Raw genomic sequence first — 14,570 nt, 5'->3', positions numbered from 1 at the left:
TTGCATGTTATTACAGCAGTATGTACCGGCATGTTAAAACCTCTCTGGGGTAGGTGGGACGCTACCGTCCCACCTCGCCAACAGCCATTGAAATAGCAGGGCGCCAAATTCAAAACAACAAAAATCTCATAATTCAAATTTCTCACACATACAAGTATTATACACCATTTTAAAGATACACTTCTCATTAATCCAACCACAGTGTCAGATTTCAAAAATGCTTTACGGCGAAAGCATAGCATTAGATTATGTTAGGACACCACCTAGACAAGAAAAACCACACAGCCATTTTCCAAGCAAGGAGAGGCGTCACAAAAACCAGAAATACAGCTAAAATTAATCACTAACCTTTGATGATCTTCATCAGATGGCACTCATAGGACTTCATGTTACACAATATATGTATGTTTTGCTCGATAAAGTTCATATTTATATCCAAAAACCCCATTTTACATTGGCATGTAATGTTCAGAAATGTTTTGCCTCCAAAACCTCTGGTGAATGAGCATATCAATTTACAGAAATACTCATCATAAACGTTGATAAAATATACAACTGTTATGCATAGAATTAAAGATATACTTCTCCTTAATGCAACCGCTGTGTCAGATTTCAAAAAAGCTTTACGGCGAAAGCAAACTTTGCAATAATCTGAGTACAGCGCTCAGACACCAAAACAAGCCATACAGATACCCGCCATGTTGTGGAGTCAACAGAAGTCACAAATACCATTATAAATATTCACTTACCTTTGATGATTTTCATCGGAATGCACTCCCAGGAATCCCAGTTCCACAATACATGTACGTTTTGTTCGATAAAGTTCATGTTTATGTCCAAATACCTCCATTTTGTTCGCGCGTTAGGTTCACTATTCCAAATGCAGAAGGCGCGCGCACTAAAGTCCAGACGAAAAGTCAAAAAAGTTATATTACAGTTTGTAGAAACACGTCAAACGATGTTTTTATCATAAATCTTCAAAAATATTCCAACCGGATAATTCCTTTGTCTCCATAAAGGAAAGAGAACTGAGCTTGTGCTCATGGCTGCGCACGTAACTAAAATAAGACACCTGACTCAATCAGCTCTTATTCTCTCCCCATTCACAGTAGAAGCCTGAAACAACATTCTAAAGACTGTTGACATCTAGTGGAAGCCTTAGGAAGTGCAAAATGACCCCAAAGACACTGTATATTGGATGTATATTGTGTGTTAGATAGGCAATCACTTGAAAAACTACAAACCTCAGATTTCCACACTTCCTGGTTGGATTTTTCTAAGGTTTGCCTGCCATATGAGTTCTGTTATACTCACAGACATTATTCAAACCGTTTTAGACACTTCAGTGTTTTCTATCCAAATCTACTAATTATATGCATATTCTAGCTTTTGGGCCTGAGTAGCAGGCAGTTTACTCTGGGCACGCTTTTCATCCGGACGTGAAAATACTGCCCCCTACCCCGATGAAGTTAAGCATTTCCAATCCAAAATGAAATCTAGAATCAGCTTCATATTTCGCAACAAAGCCTCCTTCACTCACGCTGCCAAACATACCCTCGTTAAACTGACTTTCCTGCCGATCCTTGACTTCGGCGATGTCATTTTCAAAATAGCCACCAACACTCTACTCAGCAAACTGGAGGCAGTCTATCACAGTGCCATCCGTTTTGTCACCAAATCCCCATATACCACCCACCACTGCGACCTGTATGCTCTCGTTGGCTGGCCTTCTCTACATATTCGTCGCCAAACCCACTGGCTCCAGGTCATCTATAAGTCTTTGCTAGGCCGCCTTCACTCAGCTCACAGGTCACCATAGCAACACCCACCCATAGCACGCACTCAGACAGGTATATCTCACTGGTCATCACCAAAGCCAACACCTACTTTGGACACATTTCTTTCCAGTTCTCTGCTGCCAATGACTTGAACGAATTGCAAAAATCGCTGAAGTTGGAGACATATATCTTCCTCACTAACTTTAAGCATCAGCTATCTGAGCAGCTTACCGATCGCTGCAGCTGTACATAGCCCATCTGTAAATAGCCCATCCAACTGCCTACCTCATCCCCATGTTTTTATTTACTTTTTTGCTCTTTTGCACACCAGTATTTCTACTTGCACATCATCATCTGCACATCTATCACTCCAGTGTTCATTTGTTAAATTGTAATTACTTCGCTACTATGGCCTATTTATTGCCTTACCTCCGTACTCCATTTGCACACACTGTATATAGATTTTTCTATTGTGTTATTGACTGTACGTTTGTTTATTCCATGTGTAACTCTGTGTTGTTTGTGTCGCACTGCTTTGCTTTATCTTGGCCAGGTCGCAGTTGTAAATGAGAACTTGTTCTCAACTGGCCTACCTGCTTAAATAAAGGTGAAAAACAAAATGTAATAAAAAATACATTTAAAAAATCATAACTTTATTGACAACACCCAAATGGATACTGTCATTAACTCGGTTCTTAATACTGTAGCAAACATTATATTAAGCAGGACATTCAAACGAGCTTTACAATTATAATCCAAAGTAGTGTGAAATGCACTCATAAGCAACCTGGAAATGGAAGTTACTTCCCTGAGTTTTCCCCCATTCACATTCAGAATACATTGTGAAAAACTAAAATCTTTGCTCACCATTTTTGCTCCAGGCAGATATACTACATCCATAACTATCGGTTTCCTCATTAGCAGATACACTACATCCATAACTATCGGTTTCCTCATTAGCAGGGAGGAGTTTCTACAACCAAATTACATTTTTGTGTGTGCATCGCCCTCATGCAGCAATTTTAGCAAACACAGAAAGGGGCCTATATTGGAGACCAAAAGTCGTCTGGCACACTGCTTAGAGGTTCAACAACATGAATAACTTATTTCTAGCCTACAATCTTAGATGTTACTACTAATGTGAAAACAAGACAAAATATGACTGTTCTTGCTCATTTTAAGACAATTGTTAAATCATTTTAACATTCATTACAGACGTCAATTGTTGTATAACATCATGGCTACGCTGTTGGCATCACCTTTTACAGTGGATTACCGCTGTTGTGGGCCTTTAATCATCTGTCTGACTTTGTTGTTCACACAGGAGAGATATGGGACTATCGTGGATCCTCTGGGGAGCCTCAACAACCTCATGATGCTGATGAGGCAGAGAAGAGTCTCTCCACATTAGAACACCTCAATAAACACCTGCAGAGATCCACAGGGAAGAGAACTCACTGCTGCTCTGACTGTGGGAAGAGATTCACCTCATCAGGCATTAAAATTCATCAGAGAATCCACACAGGAGAGACATCTTATAGCTGTGGTCAATGTGGGAAGAGTTTTGTTCAATCTGGCCAGCTGACATTACACCAGAGAACACACACAGGAGAGAAATCTTATATCTGTGATCAATGTGGGAAGAGTTTTAGTAAGTCTGGCTCTCTGACTTTACACCAGAGAACACACACAGGAGAGAAACCATATAGCTGTGGTCAATGTGGGAAGAGTTTTGCTGCACCTAGCACTCTCACTCGACACCAGAGAACGCACACAGGAGAGAAACCTTATAGCTGTGATCAGTGTGGGAAGCGTTTTGGTCGATCTGGAGATCTGACAGTGCACCAGAGAACACACACAGGACAGAAATCTTATAGCTGTGATCAATGTGGAAGAGTTTTAGTAAGTCTGGCTCTCTGACTTTACACCAGAGAACCCACACAGGAGAGAAATCTTATAGCTGTGGTCAATGTGGGAAGAGGTTTACTCAGTCAACCAGCCTGATATCACACCAGAGAACACACACAGGAGAGAAATCTTATAGCTGTGATCAATGTGGGAAGGGTTTTAGTATGTCTGGCTCTCTGACTTTACACCAGAGAACACACACAGGAGAGAAACCTTATAGCTGTGGTCAATGTGGGAAGAGTTTTGCTGCATCTAGCACGCTGACTCTACACCAGAGAATACACACAGGAGAGAAACCTTATAGCTGTGATCAATGTGGGAAGAGTTATGGTCGATCTGGAGAGCTGACAGTGCACCAGAGAATACACACAGGAGAGAAACCTTATAGCTGTGATCAATGTGGGAAGAGTTTTAGTAAGTCTGGCTCTCTGACTTTACACCAGAGAACACACACAGGAGAGAAATCTTTTAGCTGTGATCAGTGTGGGAAGAGTTATGGTCGATCTGGAGAGCTGACAGTGCACCAGAGAATACACACAGGAGAGAAACCTTATAGCTGTAATCAATGTGGGAAGAGTTTTAGTAAGTCTGGCTCTGACTTTACACCAGAGAACACACACAGGAGAGAAATCTTTTAGCTGTGATCAGTGTGGGAAGAGTTATGGTCGATCTGGAGAGCTGACAGTGCACCAGAGAATACACACAGGAGAGAAACCTTATAGCTGTAATCAATGTGGGAAGAGTTTTAGTAAGTCTGGCTCTCTGACTTTACACCAGAGAACACACACAGGAGAGAAATCTTTTAGCTGTGATCAGTGTGGGAAGAGTTTTGGTCGATCTGGAGAGCTGACAGTGCACCAGAGAATACACACAGGAGAGAAATCTTTTAGCTGTAATCATTGTGGGAAGAGTTTTGGTCGATCTGGAGAGCTGACAGTACACAAGAGAACACACACAGCCTTATAGCTGTGACCAGAGATAATCTGATAAAAGACCTCTGATCAAATATCAGAAAATACATGAAGGAGTTGTTAAATGATATCAATATATTTTAATGATGTCACAATGTAGAACCCTAAACGTTTGCCCCCTGTTCTATTGATTTCAACATGATATGGATATTAGCCTCAGGGGGAAAATCCAGGCTCTGAATTGGAGGATTACTATTTATGAGATTTAACAAAAAGTGACTAACAAAAAAAGAGCTGTGTTACATTTACAGTATTGGTGACCCACTTGAATCAAAATGTAGATAGCTGTTTTTTACAAATTGTCCTCTAACCAGGGATGTACACATTATTCCCAGATTCCGTGTGGTTTTTGAGCTGTTAGTTTAACAGGACGTGCAACCTCATCTCCTTCCTCTCACACAATTGATTTCAACATGATATCGATGAGTGATGACAAATAAGTGTTGTGTTCCTTTGTTTAGTGACCCCTACATTTAAATGCATCACTCCAAAATGTAGCTGACTGTCTTCTGCAGGTTGTCCTCTAACCAGTGAGGTAAAAGATATCTCCATTTCCATGTGTTTTTTGTTTTGTTGTGTTAGTTTCAGGAGCAGGTTCAACCTGATTTCCCCCCAAATGGATATAAGATTTGTGTTTTGTGTTTAGGCAGTGCGTTGCCATGGATCAGAATTTATTTTGGCTGCACGTTTTTCCGTATTGGAGATGAGTTTTGTTTGGGCTCGTTCCAAGGAGACGAGAGTTCTAGAAGCTAGTGAGTTTTAGGAAGACGAGAGTTCTAGAATCTAGTGAGTTTTAGGAAGAGGAGTGTTCTAGAATCTAGTGAGTTTTAGGAAGACGAGTGTTCTAGAATCTAGTGAGTTTTAGGAAGACGAGTGTTCTAGAAGCTAGTGGGATTTAGAAAGAGGAGAGTTCTAGAAGCTAGTGAGTTTTAGGAAGAGGAGTGTTCTAGAAGCTAGTGGGATTTAGGATTCTATAGAAAGAAAAAGGAGAAAAAAAAGAATCCTATTGTATATTATTATTTAGAAATACGTGTTTTTTCTTGTTTTTAATTGTTGACAGCCAGTAGACACCATGTTTATATTGTAGAAGGTGAAGCTTTGTAGATGATTACGTGAAATGGAAGTTGTAGAGATACTCTGAATGATTGGCTATGAAAAGCCAACTGACATTTACTCCTGAGGTACTTGTTGCACCCTCGACAACCACTGTGATTATTATTATTTGACCCTGCTGGTCATCTATGAACATTTAAACATCTTGGCCATGTTCTGTTATAATATCCACCCTGCACAGCCAGAAGAGGACTGGCCACCCCTCATAGCCTGGTTCCTCTCTAGGTTTCTTCCTAGGTTTTGGCCTTTCTAGGGAGTTTTTCCTAGGGAGTTTTTCCTCGGCACCGTGCTTCTACACCTGCATTGTTTGTTGTTTGGGGTTTTAGGCTGGGTTTCTGTACAGTACTTTGAGATATCAGCTGATGTAAGAAGGGCTATATAAATAAATTTGATCTGAATTGATTGATTGTACAACTGAATGCATTCAACTGAAATGTGTCTTGGGTACATATTGGTGTCGCCTGGTTAGTCAGTATGTGTTACACCTGTGCTGGCTTGTCCATCTCGTTAGTGGGAAGGTGTTTCACCTGAGCTGGTCCAGGTTCTATTTAAGAGTGTCTGGCCCAGTGCTCCAGTTGTCTTGATACATGTGGAGAGTCAACACCTTTAGTTGCTCCACCTTTTTGGTTTACTTCCTGTCTTTAAGTTTGGTGTGGGTTTTTCTTTTGTTTGCCTCTTCTTGGGCAGATTTAGTGGGTCTCATGGTGGGTGTCTTTTAGGTCCCAGTTGTTGTTACTAGTCAACTTTCAGTGGACACTGAGAGCAAAACTACAAGATTATGTTATAATACTTTTATTGCATCAAATGGTTGTTTTATGCAACAGAATAGAGGGTTCTTAGAACTATTGTGTCTGTGTGTTCTACTGAGGATGGGCCTCTGGGAGAAAACACTGACAGGAGATTTACAATGTCTTTTGGGTGATAAAACCTAAAGAGACTGCATTCCAGAACATGAGTTAATGTTTCTGTTCTATATGGTACCAGGGAGAGATGACCCCAGGGCCAGACCCTGGTCTCTACACAGAGTACTGTTTTTACAGCAGATACTGTCTGCTGAGAATTATAAGTATCTTTCATACAAATCTTAACCTTGTGACCCGTTCTATACATCTGTTGTTGGTCATGTAGGTTGAAAGGGGTGTGTCTTGGCTTTAAAAGACCTTTGTACTTTTGTCTCATGGCTCTCAACGAATCATCTGGGGGTGATTCATCTCTCAACGAATCATCTGGGGGTGATTCATCTCTCAATGAATCATCTGGGGGTGATTCATCTCTCAATGAATCATCTGGGGGTGATTCATCTCTCAATGAATCATCTGGGGGTGATTCGTCTACCAGCCATCATTATCGTAGAACACTCAATCGATTCACTTTGTATGTGTGTGTTGTATTGACCTGCTGCCTTATAAGTGAATAAAGATTTAGTTTTAGAGTAACTCTGACTTGTGTGATAAGTTTGTCTCCTCATTTGATATTAAAGAAATTAACACCACATTTGGCGATGGGGATGTGAATCTTCACTTGGTGACCGCTCCTGATGACCTGGGTAAATGGTGCACCAGGGACCCCTCTAACTTGGGATCTCAGGGAGACCACACTTCAGGAACGGAGCAGATGGACCCACCTTTGATCTGAGAGGCAGCGAGCCGAGTGGATACCACATCTCGAACGTAGTTTAAAAAAAATAAAGAGGTGAGCGAAACACGTAAAGTGGAGTTTTTAGAAAATCCTCGTAGGCTCTGAGTGTGTATTCCTGTGTAGAGGTGTAAACAGGGCCCAGTCAGGAGGCTCTGAGTGTGTATTCCTGTGTGGAGGTGTAAACAGGGCCCAGTCAGGAGGCTCTGAGTGTGTATTCCTGTGTGGAGGTGTAAACAGGGCCCAGTCAGGAGGCTCTGAGTGTGTATTCCTGTGTGGAGGTGTAAACAGGGCCCAGTCAGTAGGCTCTGAGTGTGTATTCCTGTGTAGAGGTGTAAACAGGGCCCAGTCAGGAGGCTCTGAGTGTGTATTCCTGTGTGGAGGTGTAAACAGGGCCCAGTCAGGAGGCTCTGAGTGTGTATTCCTGTGTGGAGGTGTAAACAGGGCCCAGTCAGTAGGCTCTGAGTGTGTATTCCTGTGTGGAGGTGTAAACAGGGCCCAGTCAGTAGGCTCTGAGTGTGTATTCCTGTGTGGAAGTGTAAACAGGGCCCAGTCAGTAGGCTCTGAGTGTGTATTCCTGTGTGGAGGTGTAAACAGGGCCCAGTCAGGAGGCTCTGAGTGTGTATTCCTGTGTGGAGGTGTAAACAGGGCCCAGTCAGTAGGCTCTGAGTGTGTATTCCTGTGTGAGGGGGCACCTTGGAGGCGTAAACAGGGCCGAGTCAGTGGAGGATGATCTGAGAGTCAGTCGACTCAGACACCTATCATTGGTCGGTTGCGGGCGACCTAGAGCTGTCCTGACACTGAATTGATCACAGTGGGGATTGGTCTGTAGGGGTGAGGGGCCAGGGTGACTGTGGGTTCTGTGTGAAACACGGTACCTGGTTAAACTCTATTGGAAGAAGGACCTCATTCTGAAAAGTGTCTGTGTGACTCTCAGAAGTGGTGAATTCCAATGATTTTAAACGTGCTGCCAGGTATGCCCTGGGTTCGGTCATTTAGCGTTAAATATCTAGAATCTGTGTGAACGAGATGATAACTAGAATCTGTGTGAACGAGATGACAACTAGAATCTGTGTGAACGAGATGACAACTAGAATCTGTGTGAACGAGATGACAACTAGAATCTGTGTGAACGAGATGACAACTAGAATCTGTGTGAACGAGATGACAAGTAGAATCTGTGTGAACGAGATGACAACTAGAATCTGTGTGAACGAGATGACAACTAGAATCTGTGTGAACTAGATGACAACTAGAATCTGTGTTTACTAGTTAAGACCATTTATGATATAGTACAAGATAGTAAGGTGCACCTGTAATTGTTTTAAACATGTAATTATTTTAAACCTGGACCCCATTTCATATTTTCTGATATGAGAGTTGTGTGACTGTGATATGAGAGTTGTGTGACTGTGGTATGAGAGTTGTGTGACTGTGGTATGAGAGTTGTGTGATTGAGTCATAATCTGATGTTTGGATAGTAACAGAGATCTATAGTTCCTCCTAGAGATCTATAGTTCCTCCTAGAGATCTATAGTTCCTCCTAGAGATCTATAGTTCTTCCTAGAGATCTATAGTTCCTCCTAGAGATCTATAGTTCCTCCTAGAGATCTATAGTTCCTCATATATAAATATGCTTAATCAGATGATTGACATGTGGATAATAAGCTTTATTATAACGTTATCTTGGGGTTCTGTTCCTTCACTGCCCATCATAGAAGATCACGGGGTGGTATTGAGAGGGGGATGATATTTTAGAAAGCAGCGGAAGGTCTATAGTTCCTGGGAGGCTTGATTTTGCCGTGGTCTCTGGGAGGTTAGAGAACCGTTGAGGATCCCATGGTCATTGTCTGGGAAACTAAAGTTTATTTTTTGTTCTGCTGGGAGGATGTTTGGAGAGATGCTTCGTTGCTATGGAGAGTCCCTGAAAAAGCAAATGGAATGGTTGTCGTGACTACCTGAGAATTTCTTACGTTTTATATGGATTCTGTGAATATATGAAAATATGATGAATTGTATGTGTGTATAATGATTACTAGAGATTTGATGAAGTAATACTGGGAATATAATTAGATACAATTTAAACAACCCATATGTAGACGAACGTAGGTATTGAGTTGGTATCTTTAAGGAATATATCCGAGTCTCACGCTCATCACCTGTGGAATGCGGGGCTTCCAGCGAGGTGTGGATTTAATAGTATGTTGTACCTAGTTTCCCTCCTTCAGGGAACAGTAATTATAGTCACAAATCAAATCAAATGTATTTCTTACATCAGCTGATATCACAAAGTGCTGTACAGAAACCCAGCCTAAAACCTCAAACAGCAAGCAATGCAGGTGTAGAAGCACGGTGGCTAGCAAAAACTCCAGAGAAAGGCCAAAACCTAGGAAGAAACCTAGAGAGGAACCAGGCTATGAGGGGTGGCCAGTCCTCTTCTGGCTGTGCCGGGTGGAGATTATAACAGCACATGGCCAAGATGTTCAAATGTTCATAAATGACCAGCATGGTCAAATAATAATAATCATAGTAGTTGTCGAGGGTGCAACAAGTCAGTAACACAAGAGTAAGTGTCAGTTGGCTTTTTCATAGCCGATCTTTGAGAGTATCTCTACCGCTCCTGCTCTCTAGAGTGTTGAAAACAACAGGTCTTTGACAGGTAGCACCTCCGGTGAACAGGTCAGGGTTCCATAGCTGCAGGCAGAATAGTTTGAACTGGAGCAGCAGCACGGCCAGGTGAACTGGGGACAGCAAGGAGTCATCAAGCCAGGTAGTCCTGAGGCATGGTCCTAGGGCTCAGGTCCTCCGAGAAAGAGAGAATTAGAGAGAGCATATTTAAATTCACACAGGACACCGGAAAAGACAAGAGAAATACTCCAGATGTGACAGACTGACCCTAGCCCCCCCGACACATAAACTACTGCAGCATAAATACTGGAGGCTGAGACAGGAGGGGTCAGGAGACACTGTGGCCCCATCTGATGAAACCCCCGGACAGGGCCAAACAGGTAGGATATTACCCCACCCACTTTGCCAAAGCGCAGCCTCCACACCACTGGAGGGATATCTCCAACCACCAACATACCATCCCGGGACAAGGCCGAGTATAGCCCACAAAGATCTCCGCCACGGCACAGCCCAAGGGGGGGCGCCAACCCAGACAGGAAGACCACGTCAGTGACTCAACCCACTCAAGTGACGCACCCCTCCCATGGACGGCATGGAAGAACACCAGTAAGCCAGTGGATTTAATAGTATGTTGTACCTAGTTTCCCTCCTTCAGGGAACAGTAGTTATAGTCATAACGTGTGGATTTAATAGTATGTTGTACCTAGTTTCCCTCCTTCAGGGAACAGTAGTTATAGTCATAACGTTAAGCTTGTCATATGATGAACTTTAACTTAAATACTGGATCTTGCTGTCGGACAGTTGTTTTGTATATTCAGATCTCTGAAATGCTCTCTAACTACGTAACATTTAGTGTCTCCTTATGTTACGCTGGGAAAACAGTTTTCATGGGCACAGAAATCCTAAATCATTTCAGTTTACTAAATCCAATGGTTCTAACCGAGAGTCACCTTAACTTTATTGACAACTCCCAAATGGATACTGTCATTAATGCGGTTCTTCAATAATTACACATAATACTTAATACTGTAGCTGTTTAGTTACAGTCACATGTTCAACTATCATCAGCTGATCCAGGAAATCATTTTCTGCATGCCAGTCAAACGTAGTTCTTCATTCATTACACCGGTAAAGACAGTTATGCCGTGCTCCACGTTGGATCCAACATCCCAAACAAATCGATATTTATAATGTGTTATTGTCTACTTGATTTACAGTAGGGTCTCGTTAGTCCGTTTGGAAACGGAGATACTTAGCTCATAATGTGTAGAGAACTGTTCCTTGATGGATAGGCTATTGTACAACACACAGAGCTATTTTCCTTTATTCAGGACATTTAGAATGACAACACATTACAGAGTAGCCTAGTGGGATTATTCACAAAATTATCTGGTGATCAGGTTATGAATTGTCATGACAAAGACATTTTAGTCTCCTTGTTTCACCTAAAATATTAAATGATTTATAGTCCTAGGTCTATGTTGTTGTTAGGTGAAGTTATGGGTCCTACAGTAGGTCTATGTTATTGTTAGGTGAGATTATAGACCATTTTGGCATACACTTAGTGGACAAAACCTCATTGTCAGGCTGATGTCAGGCTGATGGAAAACTAGCCAATGAGCATTTTACTGGTTGAAGTCGTTTTTAAATATAAAGTAGTACATTTGACAATAACACAAATATTATATTAAATCAGGACATTCAAACGAGCCTTACAATTATAATCCAAAGTAGTGTCAAATGATAATAATAATCATAATCAACCTGTAAATGGAGGCTATTTTTGCTGTCAGCCTATGAGAACTCCCCTGAGTTTCCCCCACGGTGGTGAATTAGTGAATAGACACAGAGCTTAATGTGAGTTTCCTTGAGTAACACTCCTGATCTAGTGCTGTAATATTCAGAATACATTGTGAAAACTAATCTTTGCTCACCATTTGTTAAATATATTTTTTTTTTCACCCCTTTTTTCTCCCCAATTGGTACATAGTCTTGTCTCATTGCTGCAACTCCCATACGGACTCTGGAGAGGCGAAGGTCGAGAGCCATGCGTCCTCCGAAACACAACACAACCCAACCTAGCCGCGATGCTTCTTGACACAATGCCTATCCAACCCGGAAGCCAGCAGCACCAATGTGTCGGAGGAAACACTGTACACCTGGCAACCTGGTCAGCGTGCACTGCGCCCGGCCTGCCACAGGAGTCGCCAGTGCGCGATGAAACAAGGATATCCCTGCCGGCCAAACCCTCCCCTAACCCGGACGACGCTGGGCCAATTGTGCGTCGCCCCATGGGCCTCCCGGTCGCGGCCGGCTGCAACAGAGCTTGGACTCGAACCCAGAATCTCTAATGGCACAGCTTAGGCCACTTGCTCACCATTTTTGCTCCAGGCAGATATACTACATCCATAACTAGCGGTTTCTGCATTAGCAGGGAGGTGTTTCTGCAATCAAATTGTGTGCGCATCGCCCTTGTCGCAATTTTAGCAAACACAGAAAGGTGCCTATATTTGAGAACAAAAGTCGCCTGGCACACTGCTTAGGAGTTCAACACCTTTTACTTATTTCTAGTTACTACTAATGTGAAAACAAGACTAAATATGACTATTGTTGCTCACTTGACTGTCTTAAGACAATTGTCAAGTCATTTTAACATTCATTACAGACGTCAATTGTTGTACAGTATCATGGCTACGCTGTTGGCATCACCTTTTTCAGTGGATTTCTGCTGTTGTGAGCCTTTAACTATCTGTCTGACTTGTTCACACAGGAGAGAGACGTGACTATCATGGATCCTCTGGGGAGCCTCAACACAATGATGCTGACGAGTCAGAGAAGAGTCTGTCCAGATTCTATCACCTCAAGAAACACCAGCAGAGACCCACAGGGAAGAAATCTATCTGCTGCTCTGACTGTGGAAAACATTGCAAATCTTCATCAGAACTTAAAATACACCAGCGAACACACACAGGAGAGAAATCTCACCACTGTTTTGATTGTGGGAAGAGTTACTCAAGTTTAAAAGCACTAAAAGTACACCTGAGAATTCACACTGGAGAGAAACCGTACAGCTGTACTCAATGTGGGAAGAGTTTTACTCAGTCAAGCAACCTGTTATCACACCAGAGAACACACACAGGAGAGAAACCTTATAGCTGTGATCAATGTGGGAAGACTTATATTTCATCTTGCCATCTGAGTAGACACCAGCGAGTACACACAGGAGAGAAACCTTATAGCTGTAATCAATGTGGGAAGAGTTTTACTCGGCCAGACAGCCTGATAATACACCAGAGAACACACACAGGAGAGAAACCTTATAGCTGTGATCAATGTGGGAAGACTTATATTTCATCTTGCCATCTGACTAAACACCAGCGAGTACACACAGGAGAGAAACCTTATAGCTGTAATCAATGTGGGAAGAGTTTTACTCGGCCAGACAGCCTGATATTACACCAGAAAACACACACAGGAGAGAAACAATATAGCTGTGATCAATGTGGGAAGAGTTTTGCTGCATCTGGCTCTCTGACTCTACACCAGAAAACACACACAGGAGAGAAATCTTTCCACTGTTCAGATTGTGGAAAAATATTCTCAACTTCACAGAATATGAAGATGCACCAGAAAACACACACAGGAGAGAAACCTTATTGCTGTAATCAATGTGGGAAGAGTTTTACTCGGTCAGACGGCCTGATATTACACCAGAGAACACACACAGGAGAGAAATCTTATAGCTGTAACCAATGTGGGAATAGTTTTTCTACATCTAGCTATCTCACTATACACCAGAGAACACACACAGGAGAGAAACCTTTTAGCTGTAACCAATGTGGGAATAGTTTTTCTACATCTAGCTATCTCACTATACACCAGAGAACACACACAGGAGAGAAACCATATAGCTGTACTCAATGTGGGAAGAGTTTTTCTACGTCTAGCTATCTCACTATACACCAGAGAACACACACAGGAGAGAAACAATGTAGCTGTAGTCAATGTGGGACAAGATTTTCTTGGCTAACCAGCCTAGTATCACATCAGAGAACACACACAGGAGAGAAATCTCCTAGCTGTGATCAATGTGGGAAGAGATACTCTGATAACAGATCTCTGATTAAACATCAGAAAATACATGAAGGAGTTGTTTCATGATATCAATGATATGATGTCACAATGTAGAATGTTTAAACATTGTAGTAGGAGTATTTTAATGATGTCACAATGTAGAACCCTAAACGTTTGTCCCCTGTTCTATTGATTTCAACATGATATGGATATTAACCTCAGGGGGAAAATCCAGGCTCAGAAATGGAAGAGTACTATTTATGTGATTTAACAAAAAGTGACTAACAAAAAAAGAGCTGTGTTACACTTACCATGTTGGTGACGCACTTGAATCAAAATGCAACACTTCAAAATGTAGCTAGCTGCTTTCTACAAATTGTCCTCTAACCAGGGATGTACACATTATTCCCAGATTCCGTGTGCTTTTTGAGCTGTTCGTTTTAACAGGACGTGCAACTTCATC

The 14,570-nt window shown here is 42.1% G+C and overlaps 1 protein-coding gene and 1 pseudogene across 1 annotated transcript; both read left to right on the top strand.

Annotated features, from left to right (window-relative positions):
* The first annotated feature begins 1,042 nt into the window (after positions 1–1,042).
* Positions 1,043–4,769, top strand: LOC145875827 (uncharacterized; annotated as a pseudogene).
* A 3,588-nt stretch (positions 4,770–8,357) lies between these two features.
* Positions 8,358–14,194, top strand: LOC145875826 (uncharacterized). The gene is made up of 2 exons (XM_082971633.1): positions 8,358–8,379; positions 12,804–14,194. The coding sequence occupies exons 1-2, from the start codon at positions 8,358–8,360 to the stop codon at positions 14,192–14,194; spliced, it is 1,413 nt and encodes a 470-aa protein (XP_082827759.1).
* The last annotated feature ends 376 nt before the right edge of the window (positions 14,195–14,570 follow it).

Source organism: Salmo salar, unplaced genomic scaffold, assembly GCF_965601325.2.
Source record: "Salmo salar unplaced genomic scaffold, fSalSal1 ptg000360l, whole genome shotgun sequence".
Classification (NCBI taxonomy): Eukaryota; Metazoa; Chordata; class Actinopteri; order Salmoniformes; family Salmonidae; genus Salmo; species Salmo salar.
Note: the sequence above shows the minus strand (reverse complement) of the source record. Positions and strands in the feature narration are given on the sequence as shown.